Source organism: Lichenostomus cassidix, chromosome 18, assembly GCF_008360975.1.
Source record: "Lichenostomus cassidix isolate B80296 chromosome 18, HeHo_3.0, whole genome shotgun sequence".
In the NCBI taxonomy this organism is placed as follows: Eukaryota; Metazoa; Chordata; class Aves; order Passeriformes; family Meliphagidae; genus Lichenostomus; species Lichenostomus cassidix.
Window position 1 is genome coordinate 7,057,464 of NC_139498.1, and position 25,721 is coordinate 7,083,184.

General features: G+C 46.3%; 1 protein-coding gene and 1 long non-coding RNA gene across 2 annotated transcripts in view; both read right to left on the reverse strand.

Annotated features, from left to right (window-relative positions):
- Positions 1-23,724, reverse strand: part of UBE2O (ubiquitin conjugating enzyme E2 O) — a 61,299-nt gene extending 37,575 nt beyond the window's left edge. Inside the window, exon 1 of the mRNA XM_085077845.1 lies at positions 23,299-23,724. Coding sequence (XP_084933971.1) covers positions 23,299-23,676 — 378 coding nt within the window. The 5' untranslated portion in view covers positions 23,677-23,724. The remainder of the gene's footprint in view (positions 1-23,298) is intronic.
- On the reverse strand, positions 15,081-17,519 carry LOC146429615 (uncharacterized). Its single transcript, XR_014855521.1, has 4 exons — positions 17,226-17,519; positions 16,891-16,972; positions 16,532-16,586; positions 15,081-16,439 (listed from the first exon to the last, which is right to left on the reverse strand). It is a non-coding gene; the product is annotated as an uncharacterized LOC146429615 (long non-coding RNA).
- Positions 23,725-25,721: the final 1,997 nt, after the last annotated feature.

Genomic DNA, 25,721 nt, shown 5'->3' on the forward strand with positions numbered 1-25,721 from the left:
TGCCAGCCTGGGTTAGAGGCCTGAAAATGGCATAAAGCAGCAAAGACAATCTGGTACCCAAAGAAAAACATTACAGAAAACTTTGACTTTATCCAACCTTGTCATCAAGTGCTATTTGTTCAAATAGTACATTCCATATACTCACTCCCATCAACCAATAACCAGGACTTTCATCTAGGAACACAATCAAATTTTGTGTGTAAAAGGGTTTAGAAAACCTTAGAGGAAATAAAAATATGAAGAAAAATAATTCAGAAAGCATGAACATAATGATGCTCAGCATAAAGATATGGAAGGGAAAAATTTAAAAGTGTATGGTTATGACTAGGAAATATGTAAAGATCTTTCAAGAGAAGATTTAGTGACTAGGAAGTCATTTAGAGTCCTAAGGGGAAATCTTTCAAAGATGTCCCCAGTTACAGGATTTAATTTAAATGTTGGATTTTAGTTCTTAGCAGCAGTTCATAGTAAAAAAATTATCTCCCTTCTCAGTGTTTACAGCTCTTGCCTCATGTACTCAGTCTTCTGGGTACAGCAGTTCTGGGAGCATCAATTATTAAACAGAAAAGACAAAAGGATCATCTCCAGGTGCAATGTCCCAAGAGCATGGATTATTACAGGACACCCCCTCCTATCTTCTTACAGTAAAATGGCTGATTGAAAGCAATACTCTCCTGCCACCTCTGCTTAAGAATTTGAGGAAAGCCTGACCAAGAGCAGTGCTCCAGCACCAGATGGCACTGTTACCTGAGGAAAACCACGGGAGACTGGAGTTACAGGCACAGGAGAAGCTGCTCGGGAGCAGTAAGCAGCAAAGTGGACAGCATTTTGCCTACACATCAGCCAACACTTCTTGCAGACAGGCTGCCTCAGCAAAGCCTCACCCAAAGTACAGATCAGAGTCAGCAATCTCCAGGAAGAAAACTGCTGTCAGGAGTCCAGCAGCTCCACAGACACCCAAGCCCAGCGGGTCAAGAGATGTCCAGTTCCAACAGGAGCTGAAGAATGGCTGCAGAGGCCCTGCTGAACAGCTGACCAGGCAGGTGAAAGCAATGCCTGTACTGCTCTTTTGGCTGCATCTGCTAAAGTCCAGGGGAGATGCATTTGACTGCTAGAGGAGATTCCCCTGAGGAACAGCTCACCCGGATGCTGACACCATCCAGTGTGACAGGACTAAGAGAAGCTCATTTCAGCCACCAGCCTGGATTCCCAGGATTCCCAACAGCCCAGTGTTTTAACTTGCCAATTAAGCTGTGATCCTCCTTGTGTGCAAAAATATTCTGTTCAGTAGCTCTTTTATTTACCTGAAGCAAAAGAATTCATCAAATTGTTGCCTTGGGAGGGAGATGACAGTTATTATGCAACAGGTTTTCCAGGTTCTTGCTGGATGTGGATGGATGGGGATGCCATCTGGACAGCATCAGTGGCACAGAAATTAGTCACTGGCCACTCTGAGCTGCATTTGGGGCACACTGCCAGGTCTGGAGGGAAGAGTGGGGCTGCTCAGATGTCCATCTGCCTTTCCAGAGGATAAAAAGGATGCTGTGAGGAAATCTGTGTGACTGTTGCTGGCCAATTCATTCCCAAGGCACAACAGGCATACCTCAACCTTTCTACATCTTTGGGAATAGGAGTAAAGAGAGTATCCATAAAAAATATTCCTTTGCTCCATTCCTGGAGCAAACCAGGGTGGGCTCTTTTGTTGAGCCAAACTGGACTCTGCTGGGTTGGTGGTAACTCTGTGCTAGGGCACAAAGCATCCTCCCTCCCCTTGCAATCAGGTCAGCAGAGCGCAGTAGAAACTCCCTATTAGCCCAGAGCAAAATATCCACCTTGCAAAAACTGCCAGGGAAAAACAAGAGGGACACATATCAACAGAAAATCACCGTGTCTGCTTTCCAGCTGGTTAGCTCATTTGCTGCTGCTGTGAATACAAACCAGCCATTTAAATTAGCTTCTAATTGTTCACAATTATTCAGACACAGCATAACCTGCAAGCACGAAGACGTCAGGCAAGTAGGAGAGAAAGAATGGTTTCAGATGCCTTAACAAGATTCACATATTCATGCCTTGCAAGTCTCACAGCCTGCCATCTCCAGCAACGCTGTCTCTCTCACAGACCCCCCAGATGTACATGGCATTGCAGAGGAAGGAGATAATCCATGGGTGTTTCTACGCTTCAGGTTTCTACTCTTACTCCCATTTTTGGACTGGTTCAAAAATTAAACCAATAATATTTTGGTCTACCCCAGTCGTTCACAGTCTCTGCACACACAGGCAGTTTGAGCAACACTATTTATAAAGCTGCTTAAAATTCTGGACACAGCCGGAGCTCTTTGATAGGATGTCAGCCATGCGACACCCGAACGTAGGAGGTTGACACAGGATGGTTAGTGTAATACAGCCCACTCTCCTTTCCCTTTCTTTCACCCAGAGCCTCCACTACCACCCTCACAGGAGTCCCTTCCCCCACAGACAGCAATGTTTCACAATTGCTGTAATTTTCTCTCCTAGGAAAGAGGGAAGATATTAGCGTGTTATCCTTAAATCCCTAGTGTGCCTGTTTTAGTTTTCATATGAGACCCAATGCAAGTCCAGCCTGCAGGTCAAATTACTTCAGGGGACTGAATCCAGATATATCTTAAAGAAAAAATTCTGCCACATTCAGCCCTGTTTGGACCCAGAGGCTGAGCACTGCCACAGAGCCAAAATACTCTTCTAGGTCTAGGAACTTCAGCAGATTTAATAAACTTGAGTAAGATTATTTTATCAAGTACAGAATCTCCTAGAGGAGACAAAATAACCCTGAAAAGCAATGTATAAATAGCTGTAGCTGAAAGCACAGCAAATGCTGTGTCATGCCACATTCCCAAGTCAATCCCAGGCAGCGGGTGCATGGAGCTGCCCAGCCTCCCTTGTACCTTCTGTGAGTTTCATGCCTGCTCTGGAATCAGAGCATCCCCCTGGAGAAATATTCCTGGTTGATCTCACATGCAGAACACACTCCCCAAACACACTGCAGTGCCTCAGTGCTCTGTTACATAGGAGGAATGCTGCACGGACAGACAGGCTGCCTGGAGCCCGAGGAGAAGAGGGAGGGCAGTGGATTCCAGAGGCAGACCAGGATCTGGCTAGCTTAGCTGAGAACTACAGGATGCTAGGGCTGGCCTTGGGGGCAGTTTCCACAGCCAGGGATTAAGAGCAGTCTGGGGACACTCAGATTTATCTGACAAGGAAAGCAATGGTGCTGTCTCCTTGTGGGGACACAGCCAGGGCAGAGGTCTGGGGTCACCTCGCTCCCTCCTGGCACAGAGCGAAGGCAAACACTGCTTTAAGAGGTACAATGGCCAATGCTTGCTCCAAGGCAGAGCAAGCATTCTGCAAAGGCTTCCTGTTAAATAACACGCCTTCTGAGCCAGCTGTATCCACAGCTTAAATCAAACATTGCTTAAAAAAAACAATCAAAGCCCTTATATTCAGTTGAAGTAACCTCTGGAAGGCTAGAGAGAATCCACCTAAATTCAGGGGCAGTGTGGGTACCCCGTGCATGCATTTATTTCTGATAAACAGCAAAGCCACTCCCCCAGCTCACACTGCAGAAGAGTGTGTGAATGCTACTGGGACAATGCAGCACAATTGCATCATTGCCCAAAAACCTCAGCTGCATTTTCTATTCACTGAAAGAGTTTCAATTATCCCCCCCATACATAAATGCTGTATTGGCCCCTACTGAATCCATACACCAAGCTACAGAAGCCCAGTTATTTCACGACTGGATTTCTGCAACCCCTGCACTGTGACATCCCTTTTTGTGAGGGGTGGATCCACCACCTGTGGAATGGCTGGGGGAAGACTAAAACATCTCCCAGCCACAGCAGGTTTAATTCACTGCCTCCTGTTTATGCACCCTAAAATACCAAAGCAAGCAACCTTCAATTCCTTTCAATAAATCTGAGAAAATCTCAACAAGAACTGCTGACAGTTATGATACAATAGGGACAGAAATATGGAAGTCCTGCCAAGTCTGACTTAATACCCCTGGAGCAAAGCCTTGTTTCTCCTCCCTTGCACAGGTAAGTCTACTGGACTGACTTTTTCTTCCTTCCCAACTCAGCCAGGGCAGAAAGCTTTCAATACTGTTTTTAAAACTCATCAATATCATCATACATGTATCATTTTGCCTTCGGGTGTTTTCCTGGCTGACTTCTAAACAATTTACTGTAACTCTCCAGATTTCTGCCAGCAGCCTGAGACTACCCAGCATTTAGTTGCCCAGCAGAACATCCAACATCTGCATGGGAACACCACTCTCCTCTCCACATTACTCTGCAGGTTCTGTTATTCAGCAGCATATTTGATGTGACAATAATTCAAGGTTATGGCTCGGGGAATCTTCTTTTCTCCCCATCTCCTCCTTGGGAACTAAGCAACCAAACAGCAGATCTAGAGATGGCTCACAGAACTCACTGAGCCCGTGGTGTAGATAAACACCTACAGCAATGGCACAGGAACCACAGGAGCAATCAAGCCAGATGTTCGCTGTTTTTGTACAATGTACGCACAGTTCCCATTCTAAACCTGCTTGAAGGTAAATTATTAAGTTCTCCTTTGCACAGCTTTTAAGGGCAAAATCCTTTCTACCTGCATTAATCCTTGCCAGCATGTTTTTCCCCCTGACATAACATACAGACAACTCCTGCAGGAATACATCTTTATGCTCCTCTGCTCCTCACAGGCTCTACAGCCCAACAGCTATAGAGCAATCACAAATTACTGGGAAAAAATATTTCCCAGGATACTCAAATCCAGTTTTCAAGGAAGGCTCATGTGTTTAGGAGACCCAGCATCTGAAGAGTCCCCAGGGGAGTAACATACTTCTAGACCAACCAGGAAGCTGTAAAATATTCCATTTTTAACGAGACAAGTGTTTCTGAGAGACCTGGAACTGCCCCTTGACTAAAAACATTTCTGAAAGGTCACCTCTTACAGGCAAGCAAGGGGAGATTGACTGTTGGCAAAACATACCTCAGAGCTGACTATTTCCTCATAAATGTCAAAGACTAAAGCCTCAGAGTTTTCCAAACTGGGGTTTAAAACTGTTTTAAGTGACGCTTTGCTGCATCCTTCACTTTGCATATAGATCAGGAAGCTGCTCTTAGCAGGAAAACCTCTTCAGTCTCTTCTTGGCCCAATGTGAGAAATACCACATAGTAACATCACCTGTGAGGTATTCCAATGCAGAGCTGGTTAGAAAAGATACACTGAGTGATGTCATGTTTGAACTGGAAACTTTATAAAATGTTTCACACTTAAAAAGTGCATTTGCTCCCCTCTAGTCTGTCCCACCCCTCTTTCACACGTGCTGGCTCAGCCTAAGGTCTGAGATGAGCCAAGGTGTTTCATCTAAAGCACCTTCACTGCCTCTGTGGACTCTCTCAGGTGTAATCTGACTGGATGTAAGCAGTTCTGCTGAGGATGCCCTTAGAGGCATAAGTGCTCACTCCAGATAGCACGAGCAAAAAGCAGTAAAAGCCTGTTTGCCCAAAGTCAGCAGTTCTGCCTCCAAATGGACACATGGCCAGGCAGTGAGAGGCTGTTTTTTCCCCTCTAAAAAACCCATCCAGAGCACCTTTCAGAGCAGAAAGGCACCAGATCCTACCAGATGTGTTATGGAGTCTTGCACTGTACCTGTGCTAACAGCAAGTCTCTTAACCAAGAAGAAAAAACACTAAGGACAAATGATAAAGCTAATTGATTACAAAGCCACTGATCCCCATCCCTGTGGTGGCTTGACTCCAAGTGCACGCTTTGTACATTTGGATGCCTTTGCATATACACATTGAACAATAAAAACAGTCTGGTGAACAACTAATCAATAGTCTCCTCTGCAAAATAAATTTTACCTTAAACTAAGTCAGTTATCCTTGACAGGGAGCTCTATATTTCCTGGAACTGTAATTCACTTGATGCCTACTTCCTAAAATTACTTTTTTGGAGGATATATTGCCATGCACATATACAGAGATAAGTGGGTATTTTGCTTTAACACCAGACTCTGTTATGTGCCATATACATAACACGTTCTTTGCTTTAATGACTTCAGCTATAAGAGGGATTTCAGCTCATCACAACCCCAGTGAAACACTGAGCCATAAACACAGGTAGAGCAGATTTGCAAAGACTATGAAAACACTCTTGGAAGATGACAGAGGGCTCTGCTCCCCTGACAGCTGGAGCAGTGCTCGGTTCTCTTCTTCTTCCCAAAAAACAGAGGCTAACAGAATTCTGCCTTTACCCTGCACTACCAAAATGCCACAGTGAGGACTGTCCTGAAAACCCTTGAAACAGGGACAAAGCTGCAGGCCTGTGACTGAGGAAAGGAATGACTGGACAGCAGATTTCAGAGTTGCTGAAAAGTCACATGGCATCAACTGAACAGCATTAGCACAACCGTAAGCAGAACTGCTCCGAGGTGCTGAGCCCCAGCCACGTTCTGGGAAGGATCCATGGGTTGATAAGCCTTAGGCTGCATTATATGGCCTGTCATTCCTAATTAAAGACACAAACTAAGTTCCTCCTTAAAACTGCCCCTGCTCATTAATTGCCACTGTACACTACTCAGATGTGGCAGGCTCCTGAGCAGGACATGTAACCTCCAGCAGCAACTTGAACCAAGTCACACGAGGCACTGCCAGGACACTCCTATGCTTACAACAGTGATTTTTACTTGAAAAGGGTTGCTCAGCTTTGCAGGCATATGCAAGGTACTGTGCCATGAGGCACTGAAATGCAGCAGCACTGGGGTTGAACATGGTACCTATAAAAAACCAGGTGCACTGTTAAACTGGGGACAATAATACACCAAGAAAATGGCACTTCTCCATGCAAAGGTGAACACCTGCATATACTCAAGTATCTACTCATGTACTCAAGATATTGTCAAGATTAAAAAGTATGTTGAGCATACAGAAAAAGCCACAAAAGGCACACTTTTGCTAGTAATATGAAATGACCCACTGTGATCTTAGCACAAAATCCAGAAAGAACTTGATGCAATAGAATCCTTAGTGAAAAGTACTCAACAATGAACATCTGCATAACAACCACCAGGCTGAGGCTTGCTGCTGCCAGGCATTAATCTTCCTGTTAGAATTTCTTGGGGGATACAGCCCTTCCCTTATCAGGTGGGCATTAGGTGGTCCTCTGCATGTTGCAACACACACCTTTGCAACAGAGTCAAGCAGTGACCTCCTTCTCCACACACAGCCAGCTTCCATTCCACTTAATTCCTCCATTTGGATTCATTTCTCATTACCCTGGAGCTCTGTGCCTGGCTCAGACTGCCACGGATGCAATGTTACCTTTATCCTATCAGGTACTTAATGGGGCCTCAAACCTCACTGCTCTCCTTTACCCTGGCCTTGGGCACTGACACCTGAGAATTATGATTTGGACAGGGAAAACATGGCACACAGGAGGATGAACTGGTCAGGATGCCAACACTAAAGCTTTAAGGATTGTATGCTTCATGGCATTTAGTATGGCTGAAGCTGCTGTTTAATTAGTGTTGTTTAATGAGTCATATTAAATAGCACATATATAAGAACAGGTTTTTTATTAGTGCAAGGACCTTACTGGATTATTGTGGTGAAATGCTGCCACTACAATGGAGTCTTTTTTCATTTTATATACTTAACCATGACCTACATTCCTATGCTCAAAGGAGCCCCATCTCCAGAGGGAATGTGCCTCTTTAATCAGCTCCAGCATTTTTTCAGGGTTCAGCAGGGATGGATGGAGTGGCCTCATGTCTCTTCAGATAACACAGCTCACAGAAGCTCCAGGAGAGAGTGGTAAAAAAGCCATCAGATTCAAACAACAGCAGGCAGTACCTGCAGCCTGATTTATGGGCACTCTCTGCTCCAGAGAGCACTGGGATTGATGAACACCAAAGCCTCCTCATGCCCCCAGTGAGCCTGGCCAGCTGCTTTACCTTCTTGGACAAGGGCTTGGACAAGGAGAAACTGCAGTCAAGATCAGATGTGAGTAGGAAGACAAATTCAGGAGGAAGCTTTGGGGCACTCAGCAACCTCAACTCTTGTGTCCACAGGAAAGGAGCCTGTGAGGCATGAGTGAAGAGAACAGAGAAAAGCAGACTCAAGGACTACATTAAAATACAAAAGACCTCACATGTAAGGATTACACTCAACCCTTGTTTCCCACAAGGTTTGGAAAATTCAGACTGGTTCCAAGCTACAGCCTCTACCCTCTACTAATGCAGAGCTAGCAAAAACCACAACTCCCGAAAAACACACTCCCAACCCACCCTAAGAAAGTCCCCAAGAAACCAAAAATGAACCACAGAAAGTTCAAAAGAGAAGGAATTTCTGTAAAGCTGCTCTGGGGCAGTGTATCCAGGGAGCCAGGCCCATCCCTCAGGGCTGCAGCCTGAGCTGCTCAGAGCTTCTCCACAGCACACCAGGGACATGGACACAGTCTGTCAGCAGGGCATCAGGGACAACAGCTCACACTGAGGTCATCAGGAATGCATCATCAGGAATGTCATCAGGAACTGAGAAAAGGTGCAAAAAGCATTGACAGAGTAACACACCTCACTGCCACAGCCTTTGGAAAACATGTTTGAGCAGTGCACTCTCTTCATCAGGATGTGCTTTGGATCTAATGTTTTTCAATCCCCTATCAATTTTAGACATTTAAAAACCCAACAGTTTTTACAGGCTGAACCTCATCATTTTTCTGCCCTCTCCATCACCAGCAGCAGTACAGGTCCCTGATCCCTCTGAAGGCTGCTTGCTTCATGGATGCAGAACAGGATACGCCCAGTGCTGCAAAGCACAACACCACTGACAGCAGTAAAAATAACTCCTGCCTTGGTACACACTAAGCAGTTAAGAGCAGGAGATGTACAGAGAATGTGCATACAATAAGCTGTCACAAAACAAGGATTATGTTGCACAGAAATAGGTCTCAGATTTAAACAGATATGAGATCACCAGGGGTGGGGTAAGAAAACCACAGATGAAGAAAATCCCACGATTTTTCCTTTTGTTCGTATCACTCCAAACAGAACAAACTAAGGAGAGATCAGGCTTAAAGTTCCTTGTAATTGGAAGGAAACAAGTACATCCCTCTCCCTTTTTATGCTACCAACTCCTTCCTTTTTCCAGGCAGCTCTTCTGAGACTGGGAAGTGTCAGTGAAAAGTACTTTGCACTAAGGCAGTGGCTGGGCAGGTCTGGCAGCCAGATCACATCCAAAACCAGGCTCCCTACGGCAGGACAGACCTGAGTCTCTCTCTGCAGCAGGACCCAGCACCACAGGCACCATTTCTACTCCATCCACCCCCTCACTGCAGCACCAGCACTTCTCAGGTTCCTGGTGCTGTTCAGCATTGCACCTTCTCTCAAACTACTCCATCCTGTGTGCCAAGCTAGGGGAAATTAAACAAAGCTCCCAAACCCAGCTGTGGGCAAGCAGGCACCCTCACTATGTACCACATACACCATGTTCCAGCCCCAAATTCAGAGCTATTCCTAGCTTTCAGTCTGGTCAGCAACCCAGGCTGAGGTAGACGGTAACACAAAAATGTAAATTACTAAAAATAATTCACACAGAGGTTTGGTACACACTTGTCCATCAGTGCTTGAGTCTGCCACCACAGCCAAGCTCCAGATCCTCTTCAGAATTACACTGCCACCACAATGCCATCACCCACAGGCACCTGCACTAAAATCCTCCTTGACTGTCAGAAGCAGGGCAACACAGGGATAACTTCCACGGGCTTTGGGTGCCAAAGCTCTCCAGCCAGGTGCTCAGAAGCCTCTAAGCACTTCAGTGTTAAAGCATGAAAGTGTCATGCACTTTTTGAACAGGAACAGCCCAAAGATTGGAGGTCTGCCTGAAATCAAAGCCTGTAGTACAAAAGTCCCAAATCTATTTCAAAGACATTAGCAAAGACATTTTTGATGTAGTAGCTTTAAAAAAAATGAAAACAAAGTTTAAAAAGAAGCTGCATCTCACATATTAAGTATAAGTCATGACTGGTAGAGCTCATCTCGGAAAGTGATTGTAATAATGGCAACGTGCAATTGAATCCTGCTTTTCTTCTACCACGTACCCATCTAAGACCCTTCCATAAAGTTCAAGAAACACTCCAGGGCTGAATGGATGGATCAAGATATAGTGTAATTTTCCTCTTGCAGGAACCCTCAGTGTCAGAAGTGTAGTCCCACAACAACACTGCAGAGACAGCATGTGATGGATAAATATTCCAGTGGGGAAGTCACCATGGCTCACTCTTTCAGAGGACAATTATAAAAAGAGAATTGTGGAGATACTTAACACCCTGCCAAAAAGCAGACTGCCAGATGTTACCAACTGTCTGGGCACTCAGACAACACTTCTGTTCATAATAATAGAGAAAAAATAACCCCTTGTGATGTGCACAAAAGTAGGGAACTGAAAAAGTATAGAGTTTCCTGGAAAAAAAAAATCACTTATGGTGGAGGAATAGGGTGGGATAAAAACAATACATACCTATCAGTGTGACACTTTAACAACAGCAGCTTTTGTGAATGGAGCACTGAGATGATTCAAGGAAATATTAGAGTTTCAAAACACTTCAAGAGCAGCTCTGATCGATATCTATCTCACCATTACAACATCTCTTGGCAGAGACACACACGTTTCAATACATCCGACAAAGACAATGCCTCTCTCTGCTCTGAGACACACACTCAACACATCACTCAGATTTCACCCAAGTGACATTTCAGTAGCACCTGCCCCCAGTGAAAACAGCTATTTATAGCAAGGTGGGTGTTGAGAAGGGTGATTTCACCCATCATTTGAGGCCTAGGTGTAAATCACAGACTGCATGTTGTCATTTCTGATTAAAAGCTCTTCCGGGTCTCTAATGAAGATTTGCCACTTTGCTAAATCACGCTGTGGCTGAGTGTGGCAGGCACCTTGTTTGCCTGAAAACACAAGATAAAGGCACTGTTTGGATGAGACTAAGCTTAAGCAGCAGCACTAGGTATGCACACAGTACATACTAACCTTGCAATGTTTCTCCCAGAGCCTCATTTCCATACGAGAACAGAAGAAACATCCTTTGTTTTACTCTTCTTCAGAACACAGACAATCCTGCTTCGTTTTATACACCCTAAAGCAATTTAGTGGGGAGGGGAAAAAACCCGCCCTTTTAGCTCAGCCGCCAGCGTTGTTCACTAGCAGGAAAACCTAAAAGCTCAGCTCAACATCACTCCTCAGTTCAGATACAACACTCCCAGGCTAGAAGGTCATAATTAACCAATTAAGCGTTTTTAGAATATCTAGGGATCTTTTTCTGATGAAACTGGAAAATTGAGAGGGCTAATGGATGCCTTGCTAGCCATCCAGAGCAGAGTAGGGACCATTCTCAAGAGCAATGAACATGCTATTACCCTGAATAACTTAATTCCCAGAGAACAATGAAAATAGCAAAGATAAGGGGTGTGAAGAGAAAGGGTCTTTGAGTCTCTCCAGGTGTGGGGAGAAAACTAAACCTAATCAAAGGGCATGAACACCTCGGGGCCTCTGAAGCAGCCAAATGACATCAAAACCAAAGAGAGCTATGGAAAAACAACCTGCTGTAACAACAAACTTTTGTGTACAGTAGCATTACCTGATCCTCTTACAGCACTGCAGGAACCAGCTGAGCCAAGAGCCCAGCTAGCAAATACTTAAGAACTGCAATTTGGTGTCTTTTCTACCATGCTCAGTAGCATACACAGGTTGGACAACGATGCTCTGAATGTCATTTTGCCTCTAATCCTTGATCTTTTGTTTTAAGGCTTTATTCAAGTGTTGCCAGCACTGCAGGTCAGAGGCAGGCAACCTGAACTGTGCTAAAGCTGGGCTAAGTTAGCAGCACTAACAAGAACAACTGGCATTTCATAAAGGTTCCTTAGGCTGCTTTCCAAAACAAGTATCATGGACTCCCCAGCTCCTGGGGTGTTCAGTTCACTGCCACTATCACCAATTCTTCCAGCACCAAAAGAAATGGAAAGGAGTCACACAGAAGAGCTCTAAGATAGCTCATAAATGCTTTTACAGAATGATCCAAACAATACTAAGCAGTCAAAGATCCCAGTTCTGGAAAAGAAGAACTCTCCACCCTGAGTTTACTGCCCCCTCAGCAGTACAAGAGCAAAACAGACATTCGGAGAACAGGTACAGGAGCACAGAGATGGGAATCTACCCTCCAAACACCACCTTTAAAGCTGATTTTTCAGTCCCTTCATTTCTCATCACAGCTCTTCTGACAGCAAGCACTTATCACTGCCAGATTAGAAGAGATTATCACAAGAGAAAGTTAAGGTTCTTGTCAGTCACCAGAACAGTAAAGTGCACTCAGCAGTTACTATCAGAGGTAAGATGGGTGATGAGACCTCTCTACCCAACTGACCACGGCCAAGGTCAAACACAGTTTGTCAGGTTGGGTTTCCAATAATCTTCACAACCACTAAAGGAAAAAAAATAGCTTTTGTAGCTCCCTGTTTGCAGTGCTCAGCCTAGAGCGAGTATGGCAGCTTTGGGAGCTCTCAGATAAGAGCATTTCCTCCGCAGAGCTGCCCTGCACTGCACGGCTGTACATATGCTAATCAGAGACTGCTGGAGCTCAGGAGAAAGCAACTGCGTGGGGCACAAACAAAAGAAACCAAAGCATCCCTGTGAGGGAGACATTAGGTGTGAATACATGTGGTGTGTTTGCACTCAATGCCGATTAAACAGCAGAATACACAGAATTAGTGCAGCACACACTCGGGCTGCGTTCACCACAGTAACATAAGATGAAATTCAAATCACAATTATTTTAACCTTTGTGCACAAGCAGATATATTTCAAATATCTATGGAGGACAATTTGGTACTAAATTACGTTACTGAGAATAGAAAAAAAATATAGACAGCACAATTAAGAGGAAGTCAGGAATTTAGCTTGGATTTCTTCCAAAGTTCAAAGTGTCAACACTGAAAAAAACCAGAAAGGCTCCTCTGACTAAAGAGTTTACACATGCACTGCAGTGACCAGAGCAATTACCATATTGGTGATATTTATTTCCCATAAATTAATTTTTCTTTAAGCTCCTCCACAGAACAAGAAATACAAGAGTAGATCACATAATACTCCTGTGAAATACAAAGAATGCTTGATATGGGAATTGCAGAGTTTTCATCTAACACTTGGGCTCAGGAAAGAATCATTACCAGCATTCAACAAGGTACTCGAAGCTGATCAGGGCAGCCAGAGCCAACTCTAATAAAGGTGTGGACAAGGACTGCAGGAATAGTGGGAAAAGTGTCTCTGGGAAGGAAGTTAGTGATATACAGTCTGAGGGTGAAAAGGGAAAAAAATAATTGTGCTTCACCACATAACAGAACATTTACAAAGACAAGCAGCTATTTTGGAGCCAAATTTGCTTTTTACTAGAAGAGATGGGTGTAAACTGTTTGCATGTTTATGCTAGAAATTACAACTTTTCTCATCCAGACTGGGACAGGTTCTTAATTCAAGGAATCAAAGCAAAGAGTTAACTCTTTAACAGAACTTCTCAGAGACACAGAGCAGGCTGCTCCTGCAGTGATGCCCTCAGCAGCACCAGCCTGGAGCTGCTCACAGGGAGTTCATGCCCAGCACACATTTTGTTACAATAAAGTCACCCCACACTTTGCTTTATCATTACAGGGCAGATTTCATTTGTGAACCAAATGACAATTTTCTCTGTCATGTACCAGCACAATCCCCACCACAACACAAACAGAGGAAGTTTCTGGCCCCAGAGTCAAAAGCACCAATAAGCCGAATCAGCTATGGAGATCAGATGTTGTGGGTGAAAAAGTAGTTACAGAGCCAATGACACACTCTGGATCTGCTTGTCCAATTTTAACACAAAGTGAGATCCCACAACATTGATGTTAGAATGATAAAAATATTTGTTAATGAACTAAAAACACCATCCTGAGGTTTTTTCCTAATCTAAGCAGCCAGGAATGCTGGTGTTTCCTGTACAGTGTCACCTTCCCTGCTGTGGCATTCCACAGGGTGCTCTCGTCTTTCTTGTATTTCAGGAATGTACAGAGATGCACAGTCGAGGAAGTTCTGTGATTATGTGCTGCTGCAACTAGGAAGAGCTTCCCAAGCTCTTTGGAACACACTTGAAACGTTGGCCAGACTACCCCATACAGGAAGCAAATGAATCATCCACATCTGCAGGCTTTAAGCAGCAAAAAGCACAAAAAGCAAGTTTTAAAGGAAGAATGGAAATTCCTCCTTCTTCCTTACTCCCAACTTCTGTTTTAAACTGAACCCATGAACAATTCACTAAGACAAGGCTGTACCACAGCATGGGAAACCAGAGCAACTTCAATAACCTATAGCACAGGGACAGAGGAAAGACTTCTGACAGAAGTCCCATGTGCTGAGGACGAAACAAATCTGAAGAGGCGGTTCATGATGTATCATTTCCAGCCAGTTATCCAACTGTGTAGTAACTCTAAATTTAGAAAATGTGGCTATTTTGTCTCAAGACTAATGTTGTTTCAAGGAACTTGGACTCTGAGGCTGAACAGAAGCATAAATGTTACTTGCAATAGTCATGAGAATTATTCATTTGGATTAGATACATGACCCACCTTCCAAGAGGAAAAAAACCAACTTTTATCTTCAAAAGCAGACAGAAGGGCAAAACCAATGGACAAGAAGGGCCTTGCTGGAAATCCCATCAACTCTCAAGGAATATATTAAGCAATATATGCTTAATGCTGCAAATGCTGAAAAGCATGTATAAAAATATATGCTCCAAATGCTGAAAAGCAAAGACATGAAGGCATAGAACAGAAGCAGCACTGAACACTTGGGATGGGCAGCAGCCCCTTGAGCTGCTGAGACCTCTGACCCCTCACCAGCAGCAAGTAAAGCAGAATGGCCATTTCAGTGCAAACGGGATGAAGAAAAATGCAAAGGCTTCTTGGTGATCAGTGCTACTCAAGCTCCAACTGTTTCAGCATAGCTGCTGCCAACAATTTCACTGAGGACTGAGATCTAGGACCAGTTCTTTAACAACAGCTCTTGAGCCAAGAGGTTTGAAACACCCACTTGATTCTAGAAACAACACTATGAACTAAGTCCAATTAATCCAGGCTGCTGTTCACTGACCACACTTCTGACCCAGCCTTGCAAAACCCCCCAGCTCTTTAGATTTACACCTAAACTACTAAAATGCTGGGTTACTCAGTTTAGCTCCTCACACAAATAAAACCAAACAAAACTTGAGTTACTCAATACGAAGTGGTGAGTTCCCAAGCATCCCATTTCACACATATGCCAAATAACCCATGTATCGTGGCTCTGCCTGAGAGTAATTTTCCCAGACAAATCTCTACCTGTAACTTCAACGAAGAATGTCAAAAAGTTTTTCACTGAGCAGACAGCTCATGCTCTCCAGCTCTGGAAATGGTCAAATAGAGAAGGTACTGAGCACACACCAGGAAAACACCACCTGGCAGCCCTAATGATGTCTGTCTTACCCAGAGTCACCTGAGGGGAGAGTTTTTGTCACCTTTCCAACACCCACTGCCACATCAGAGCCCAGGAAATGCTTTGAAGATGAAAAGTGCTACTTATTTGCTAAGTATCCTTTATCAGCAGAAAAGCAGCACCGTTTCTTACAACCAAATGATTCAGACGCAAAGTTCTTTTATACTCAAAGAAGTTCTATCCTGTCAAAAGTAGGTAAAAAATAAATCAGTCATGATGGAACTAATTCCAGCTCATAGTATTAGTGTATTTTACTAAGCAGAAGATTCATCATCCACTGACAAATGACAACTGTACCCAGTCACTTCCACAGGAATGAGGTACCAGAACTCCCAGCTCTGGGCTAAGAAAAATAGTTAAAAGCCTTAAGCTCCTCATCTTTTGAGCTGGTGATTAAATAGCCCTCTTCACTTGTCTGTCTCCAAACCCCTCCCTCACAAGCAGAAAAGCTAAAGGCTTTACAGGCAGCAGCAAGAAGAAACCACTGAGACTGTGTCTGATGTGTGCTGAATACAGAACCACACGGTACCACTGCTGCAGTTTTATTGTACAAAACCAATCCTGCTTAATGGACCAAGGGCATGGCTGTGCAGTTTCTCTTCAACTCAAGAGGCTGTAACCAGAGGCTGTGAAGTGATACCACTGCAAATGCAAGCTGAGTGTGGTTTCCTTGTTCCTAATGTACTCCTGTGAATTTAATTTTTCCTGGCCTGGAAGCTACAGTAAAATACCAAGTGCTCCTGTCCTCTCCTGGCCTGCTCTGCTGCCAGTCCTTGGTCTCACCTCCTGCCAACAGCCTTCACACTGCCCATTCTCTCACACAGACACCAGCAGCACCAGCTGTTAAGCAAAGAAACAAAGGTCGTGATTTTACAGACAATGGCAAAAACATGGAAAAAACCCACCTTTGCAATCCCAAAGATGCTACCTACCTAGAGCATCCAACACACATGAGCAGGAAACTGGTTGTTCAAGCCCTTTGAAAAACTGGACAGATTATTTATGGTGTAGCTTGATGTGTCCCACTTTCAAGATCTCAGCATATGTGTATAAAAAGCATTTTGTATCTTGGTTTCCACCTTGTATATCCCAGCAACCTTATAGCCCATGCCAGCAGCTAACACAGCAAGCAAATCCAAAAACCCACCAAAACTAGAGGCCCATTAAGACACTGGTCTAAGATACCACTTCCACACATTAACTATTCATTTCTTAAATTTTACACCAGCAGGTCAGCAGGTGCATGGCACACACTCTAATCTCACAGCATAGAGGCATTAATGCTATTTACCTTAAGTCTTCCCAGTAACCTGAACTGAACTTCAACTCCCTGCAGTCAGAGCTTCTCTGGTACAATCTACTGACGGAGAAAACTGAACAAAGCATAAAAGTGATGTCATTTCTTTAAAAAGGAATCCAAAACATGTACAGAGGTACAGATTTCTTAGTCTTCAAATCTGACCACTCTCAACCCATGGTTTTTGCCTTGATCTACAGGTCGTTCTGAGAGAGGAAGAAATTCCATCTGCAGGTGCTTATTGGATCTATTTTGCCTTTAAGTTGCTCTAAACCCTAATACAATTAAGGGCAGAAAACAAAGATAACATCACCTGTACTTCCCCTTACCTCTCCTACACATGCACACATCCAACACACTGTTATCAATCCACATCCACCACCACTATGTTTGTTTATATCAGCACCCCATGCTGAAGATTTAAGCCCAGTAAATGTTCATTTCCTCTTGTGTCTCTTCCACGGGTCCAAGTGCTCCCAAAGGCTGGGGAAGAAAGCACAGCAGACACACGACTCCATACCTTTCCTTTGGCCAGATGTGCAGTCATACACAAAAAAGAGGTAAGAATAACCCTGAAATGCACAGTAAGATATTTTCTATCCAGAAATGCATCCAAGTCTATAAGACACCAACTGCACCAAGCTGTTGTGTGCTCTGTACCATCCTCTGAAATTCAGTCAGCACAGACCAGAAACAGGCTAAAAAGACACCTGCCAGCTTGAAACTCAGGCAACTCTGAAAGTGCTGCAGCTATTACAGTGACCAGCAATCCCTACTACCTTTACTGTCAAAACCACAACGCTGCTCATAGTATTTGATGGTTTTAATCAGCCCTTACAATCATTACCACTGTAACCCCTCAAAAGTCTCCTGCCCTTCACAGAAACATTTAACATGCAGAGAGAAAAAATCTCATCCATTAAAGGGAAACCCCCAAGTCCCACGACATTGTCATTAAGAAAAACTCACTTTTGTTCAACTTCACAAATTCAAGTTAGAATGTTTTTGATTCAGACATAAACATGCACACTTCTATTTAGCAGCCTAAAACCAAGTGGAAAAAAACCCAAACACTACCATGGAGCCTCCCTTTCCTAGGAGTTAGCACTCTCATACCTTGTCACAGGTCTAAAGGTCTCAGGAGTGGGACACACCAGCTACACAACATAGAGCCTGAGCTGAGTCACAGATCAAGTACTACAGAGCACCACACAAAATGCAGAAGCCAAGCCATCATCTCATCTCCCAGTTCCAGGAAAGTCAGGACTGCCAACCCCAAAAGCAAGTGCAAAGATTTCAGCTCTAATTATCAGCTGTGCTTTAGGACAACCTAAACACAGGTCCCTTTGGGCAAAGACCCTGCACGTGGTGGGAAGTAACAGCAGAATGGAAAAAATGAGCCAGGGTTTCCCTAAGTAGCATTTTGTAAGGTGTCATCACCTTCTGAGCCTTTGAAATCCCCCAAGTAATTAAACAGTCAAAGGAGAAGAGGCTTTTAGCTTTCCAAACACCAATTATTTCCCACACCAACACAGATGTTGAACATTAAAAATAATGTCTTCCCTCTGAAGAGAGCAGAGTAGCTCAGGTCAGCTGCCATAGGCAAGTAAGACCTTGTCCCAAAAAGCATCTGTCAAAGCTGCTGCTATTTAACTTCAATAAAGAATCTTCAGCCAAGAAAGAAACTTTATAAAATTGCCTGAAGTCCCTTTTTTGCAAAAGTCTTCACTGGAGTTGCATTGCATCAGCAAATAAAATCTTGTATGAGAAAGCTGCAGCAAAATGTCTCACCCACACAGGTATTTCAGAGCCTGTCAAGGGCACTGATTGATTGATTCCTTCTAAAGCTTTTAGTGCACATTAGTTTGTTTACTAATCCTAAAAGCATTACTAATTTAGTTTGGGGTTTTTTTAAGCTATAGTAGCACACTGGAAGGGAGCACACCTTGAAAGAGAGCGCATCACAAACACTGCTTGCTTGAGGACAGGCTTCATCCATTTTAAAAATAACACTCCTGTCTACATTTGGAATAATTATAATAAATGGCTTAGCCCAGATGGCCACTTTCAACTCCTGAATTACCAATTCACTCTGCACACAGTACACAAAGCAGTAACAGTGTACAATATTTAGTACTCCTGAGACTTCCACACTGTGAATTGTGCCGGATTCCACTTTTGCAGTAAAATATTAATGACGATCCCCAAGTCTATATCACAAGAGCCAAACAAATCAAAGTAAAACGGGGAATTGACCCAAGGGTACCTAACCTTGCAATGGATACTAACAGGATGGAAAGGTCACACAGTAATTGGTTCCATTTTATGCAGAACTGCAAAAATTCCAGTAAGCCTTTTCTCTTCTGTAACAGCTACAAACATCAGGTGGTTTCAGAGAACCCCCCTGGGAGACGAACTGAAATGTCAGATGCAAGAAGAGGGTTAGATACAGCTTCCTCATGCAGTAAAACCCACTATTAATAGTTTATGGGCATGGAATTTGTGTGCTGCAACAGAACCAGAGCCTGGCACTGTGGCCAGCATTTCCTCACAGCTCCTGAACAGGATCCTGCTATGCCTCTTCACCTGCCCCAATGTACCCACACTGCATCACTGCACTTCCTGATGGCCAACATCTTGCCAGGTTTGAAGATGGAACATTTTTAAGGCTGTTTTCATCCCTCAGCTGTAAACAGGTTCCAGAAAGGCACATGCTGGTGGGCTGGGATCCCAGCAGTGAGGCTCAGAGTGGCTGTGAAGGCAGGAAAACACAGACCTTGAGCATCTTCAGAAACTTCTCCTGTGACCTTGTATCAGATCCATGACCCAATATCTGAGGTCAAGAAATTATAGCAGCAAAGGGTGGAAAAGAACAGAAGGTCTGTGTGGGATGAAGTAGAGCTGAATTCATATAGAGCCTTTTAGAGATAACATCAGATAATTTCCAGGTAATGAGTTTGTCAACCACTGGATTAAGCCTGAGGAATCCTGATAGTTTGTATCTATTTCCAAAGTGAAATCAGGTAAAAGTCATCCAAACTAAGTCCTATTCTGGACCTTATGAAAAAGGTTGCTACAAACTTCTTAAAAGTTGCACCTTGACTCTTAGGGCAAACCTGGGGTGCTGCAGTGGTCCCTATACACACATCAATCTGCCAGTGTATCACAGCATCACAAAACCCTTGCTCCCAGAGGCAAGCACAAGGAACTCAAGAGGCCTGGCTGGCTGAAGGCCTTCAGATAAGGTGCTGAAACACAACACCCGCACTTTCCATTTCCCCCAGCTGCACTAGAGGCCTAGCTGCCTTGCCCAGGCTTTGTGAAAATGAAAGGTGGCACAGAGCTCTGAGGCTTTCAGGGGTGAGGCAGGAGGAAGGGAAGCAGCATTTTAAAATACCCAGAGCCTGACTAATACCTAATATGTTCAAGCATTTCCATAAAGTTCCCAAAGGCAGCTCAAGTGTGCAGCAGGAATGCTGAACTACAGATGAGAAATCCTGAAATTAAAATTCAGCTGGATCCCAAGTGCTCCTGATAATTTGCTAGAAAAAGCATCAGGTGTTCACACCAGTTCACAGTACTGCCAAACCTGCCTTCCAAATTACATCCAGAGATATGGCTTTAGCCAGCCAGAGGAACTGTTCTGCAGATATGGTGGGTCAGCCAAGACATGGATGGCAAATACATTTGGAAAGGGAAGCTTTCTCCTTCCTGGTCTGCTTGGGTTTTACAATACTCAACAACAGTGCTTTCCCAGTGTTTTAAATGGATGATATGGCCAGGGAGGGCAGGAATGGAGCACTTGAAGCCAGAGGGTAAGAAATCCTGGCTCTTCTTTTATTCACATCGTTGTTGTCATACTGCTAACGGCCATCAACAGGGGAACCAAAGACAGGAATGTGCTCAGATATACAATTACTGAAGGAGCTCGTGGGGCTTTGCACCAACTGCTAAGCTCTCTTTCAAGAGAAAATTTCTATCACTGATTAAAATTAGTAATTGTGTGCCTGGGTTTAAGTAGTCTTCTGCCTACCATTCCCAACAGGAAGTGCTGAACTTCTAGAAGCAACAGCAAAAATGATCAGACAACCTACAGGAAAAAAAAACCCAAACTGTCCAAGAAAAGATGGGAAAGCTCAAGGATTATAACTGGGTACAGAAAGTTGCTTTTGACCTTTGCACTGGAAGCCAAAGGCGCTGTTTCACTGGACTCAAGATTCCCAACTTTATTTCTCCCTCTGTTACACCACTTGCTCTATCCAATACACACACCAGGATTCTTAGATCCTGTAGCACCTGAGAAACAGGAGGCAGACAGGCACCCAGCCTTCCACATGGAAGCAGTATCTGATACACAAAATAGGCACACAAAAGCCCTGGCCTCAAGAGCACCTTTACCTTCTGCCCATTTCAGAGTTAAGGGAAATAAAAGGAAATAAAAGAGTGCAACAAGCACCCTCTGGATTCCATGGCTTAGCTGTGACCAGAACAGGTTAATGTTTTAAGGACATCAAACAAGAACCTCACAGCCAAAGATGCTAGAGAGTCAGTCACAGCCAAAACATGTACCTGTTAGTAACAGCACCAAAAAGCCAACAAACTTCAGATGCAGGATAACCATGTAATGGCTATGGTTTGTACCCCTCCCTGCATGGAAAAGCATGTCAGGCTTACCTGGCTGGTTCTCACACCTCAGTGGAACCCAAAAGGGGCAGGGTCAGTAGATAGCTAAAAAGCCTAGTTAAAACCACAAAACTGTGATCAGTCCCACTGGGTGTTTCCCGTGGTGTCAGGTTTGTTTTCAGCAATCCCGAGCTGCACTGCAGACTGTACACAATGCCTCTCAATTTGGTTAGTGGGCAGCTTTTCAAACGAAAAAAAAACCAAAATCAATAGAAGTACACCTAAATTTCTCAAGCACTCAGGAAACCTCTCCCCAGGGTCCATTACCCGAGTGGTAAAGGCACCTACACCAGAGCAGCACCACCAAAAGGAAAGACAGATGGACTGTTTATTTACATAACTGTCTGATTTCTGATCCTCCCCAGTCCAGCTTTTTCTAACACTGCAATGGGTGCAGTTACCAAGTGACTGAAGTCAGAGCTAACATTTCTGGGTTTGGGAACCCAAAAGCAACAACTAAATCCATGTTTACTCACCCAAATGGAGGTGGGCTTTGTTTAGATGCTGAAAACCAAACTCAACTTGGGACAAATTTTTGCTGCAACAACACACAGATTTTACTGGAAGGCTGCAGTGACTGAATCATAGAGTTTTTTCAGAGAAAAGAGGCTTGTTTTTTTTTAAGGTAGAAATACATCACGTGGCAATATTTTTTCAGAATACCTGTTTTCATTTTCCTTATCTCCAAGCAGTCACGTGGGCTAATGACACTACCACCTAAATTTAGCTCATTCTGTAGCACTGGCAATCCTAGCGATGCCTTTAGGACTGCAACACACCTTTCTTCCTCTCAGTCTCCCCTCTCTCCTGCAGTGTGCGGGGCCATTTCTGAAACAGCAAAGCAGACGGCTCTCCAGAAGCCTCCTGCTTCCCACTGCCAGCCCAGAGGAGCAGGGGGACCCTGCAGGGACAGTGCAGGCGCCCGTTCTGCTCGGTGCAACGCCCATCCCTGGCAGCCCCTTTGTGCTCTATTACAGTACCCCCCTCGCCCGCTTTTGTCTCTGAACTGTCAGTCAGCCTGGGCTAAAACCCCAGCCAGACCAACTTTGGGAAGTGGGAATATTCCACCGCAGACCTACACCTCGTGCCTCGTCAAATGTAATTAGGAGGCCCCAGATTTACGTGTGCTTCATTAGCAAGGGGTAAACGCTCACGTAAACAAGGGCAGATCCAAACCGTGGTTGTTTCCTGCTGAAATCCTTATCCATGGGAGGTTTCCCTGCTCGGCTGCTGACTCCCCTAGAACAGGCGATGACGACACTGTGCAATAAAGGCTGAGACACTGGCCCTCAACTCCAGCAAGTAAGAGATGCCTGGAAGTTCGCTCAAATCACCTTCACAGGCACTCTTCTCATGCCATCAAGCCCCAGCGCCTCAGCAGAGCAGCCTTACTCTGCCACCAGCGCAAGGCAGCAGCAGCATCCATGCTGGGCTGCCAGAAGGAGCGTGATGAAGGGAAGGAACGGGCTTTCACCCTCTGGAGGACACCGTCCCCCTTCCCTCGCTGCACGGGCGGGCAAGGACGGGCGCCACGGGGGACAAGGGGCAGCGACCTCCTGCTCGAGAGCCTCCAGCGCACCCGAGCCCGCAGCCCCGCAGGCCGAGCAGGCCCTGCCCCGGGAGGCCTCCGAGGCGGCGCCCCGAGCTCGCAACCGGCGCCAGCCCCCCGGGAGGGACCCGAGCCCGTGCGGGCCGCGGGCAGCCCCCCGCCCCGGTTACCTTGGTCTCCTTGACGTGCTGCTTGATGCCCTCGGGGTACCACTGCACCCGCACGTAGCCCCGCCGCAGCGGGCTGGCGCGGCCCTCCTCCCCGCCGCCGCCGCCGGGGCCTCCCGACTCGGAGCCGCCCGAGCTGGCGGCGCCGCCGGCCGCGGCCCCGCGCCCGCCCTCCTCAGAGTCCTCCTCCGAGTCCTCGCCGTGGATGAGGCGCACCAGGCCGAAGCGCACCGAGCCGCGGTAGCGGCCCGACACCAGGTCGTGCGAGAAGAGGAGGCGCTGGGAGCCGCCCGGCGGGGCGGAGAGGGGCAGCGCGGCGGGGGGAGCCGGGGGTGCCGGTGCCGGCGGTGCCGGTGCCCCCTCCTCGGGCTGTTCCGCCATGGCGCCGGTGAGCGGGAGCGCGCGGCCGGCAGGAGGGGGAGGGCAGGGGAGGGGCGGCAAGTAACGGCCCGGGGGCGGGGCCAGGGGGACACGCCCACCGCGGGGATAGGCCACGCCCATAGCGGCGGGGAGGGCGGGGCCGGGGCGGGGCCGGGGGGCGCTGCGTCACCGGCCGGGGCGGGGTGGGGGATTGCATCGTCCTCTGGTCCCCGGGAGCGGGGGGATTGCATCAGCGTCCCCAGGGATGGGGGGATTGTATCCTCTTCCCCAGGGATGGGGGGCTGCATCGTCTTTTCATCCCCAGGGATGGGGGGATGCATCGTCCTCTGATCCCCAGGGATGCGAGACTTGCATCGTCGTCCCCAGGGACGGGGTGGCTTCAGCGTCCTTTCATCCCCAGGGATGGGGGCTGCATCCTCCTCTGATCCTCAGGGACGGGAGGGGCTAGACTGCATCCTCCTCTGAACCCCAGGGATGGGGTGGATACACTGCATCCCCCTCTGATCCTCAGGGATGGGGTCTGCACTGCATCATCCCCAGGTTGGGGGGGGAGGCTGTATCATCATCCCCAAGGATGGGGGGGCTGCACTGCATCCTCCTCTGATCCTCAGGGATGGGGGGCTCTGCTGCATCATCCCATGGACCCCAGGAATGGGGGGGGGGGAGACTGCATTGCATCGTCCCCAGGGATGGATGAGCCTGCACTGCACCATCCCCTTATCCCCAGGGATGGGAGGGTTGCACTGCATCATCTCTGAGCCCCAGTGATGAAGGGGACACTACACTGCATCATCCCCCAGTTCTCAGTCACTGGGGGCTGCACTGCATCATCTCCCACTGCAGGTGATGAGGGCTGTGCTGTTTACACATCCCTCTCCTGGGCTCAGGTGGGGCTCCATCCAGGCACTGGGCACTGCTCGATGCTGGGAGCTGCTCTCCAGCTGACATCAAAGCCTGGTCTTGCTTTTCATGGCTCCTAGAAGCCCTCATTAGGCTGTGCAAATGAGCCAAATATTTGGCTTCATTGACTCTAAAGATTTTTTCCATCTGTCTGCAGAGATTTTGTAAATAGCGAAGTTTTTCTGAGCAGGTCCTGCTGCTCTGGCAGGCAAAGGACTAAAGGAATCCAAAATAGCCTTCACTGCCTGTCTTTTACCACAACATATCCTGCCTCTTCTCTCCCTAGATCTCCCTGCCTGTGCAGCATTGGCTTGAATATCAAGAAAATGCCTGAAATCCTCACCCTAATTTGTTCTTTTGCAGAAAAGACCCCAGGAGCAGCAGAGCAGTGTTTTCCCTCTTGCCCTCTCCCTCCCAGACTGCTCTGCCTTGGCTGGATCAACCAGCTGGCTATCAGTCCACCTTCCAAGGGTTCTCCTTTCAGGAAAACAGCCAGGATAAAGGTCTGCCCCATGCTCACCTCCTAAATTCTGGAACCCTGCTGGGATTGTCCAGTCTTGCAAATGGCTCTAAAGCCCTGGGGAGCTGCAGAGAAGAGGCTAGGGCAGGCAGTGTGTAGGTGATGGGTGCACTGGGAGCTCTACCCAGCTCCTCACTAGCCCCAGGTGTGGGATAATGGGGCAGCAGGATGCTCCAAGTGATGGAAAAGTAAAAACTATCCCTGTCCTGCCCCCAAATTAGGGAGCTCCAGGCAGTGAAGCATCCCAGTCCCTGTCTTCTCCCAGGCCAACCCAGCCTCCACTCCAGCATTTAATCACTCCCTGCAGCATCATTTTAATCAGAAAGGCAGCATGCTGATGTGATTCCTTGCTGGAGCATTTCTTGGCTTCAACCCCAGGGATAAGAAACAGAGCAGAGCTAAAAGGGACCATTGGGTGGCTGAATAGCTGCAATACCCCTAGGGAAAGGCAGTTTAAATATCCAGTCAGTGCCATGTGGGTTTACAGCTGTTTCTAGGGATGTGTTCCTAGGAATACAGACCCACATGCCCTGACCTCTGGAAAGTGGATGGGTGTAGGGTTGAAGGGCAGCATTCAGAGCTTCTAGAGCACAGGAGTGCCTCTGGCATGAGGATTTCACCCTCT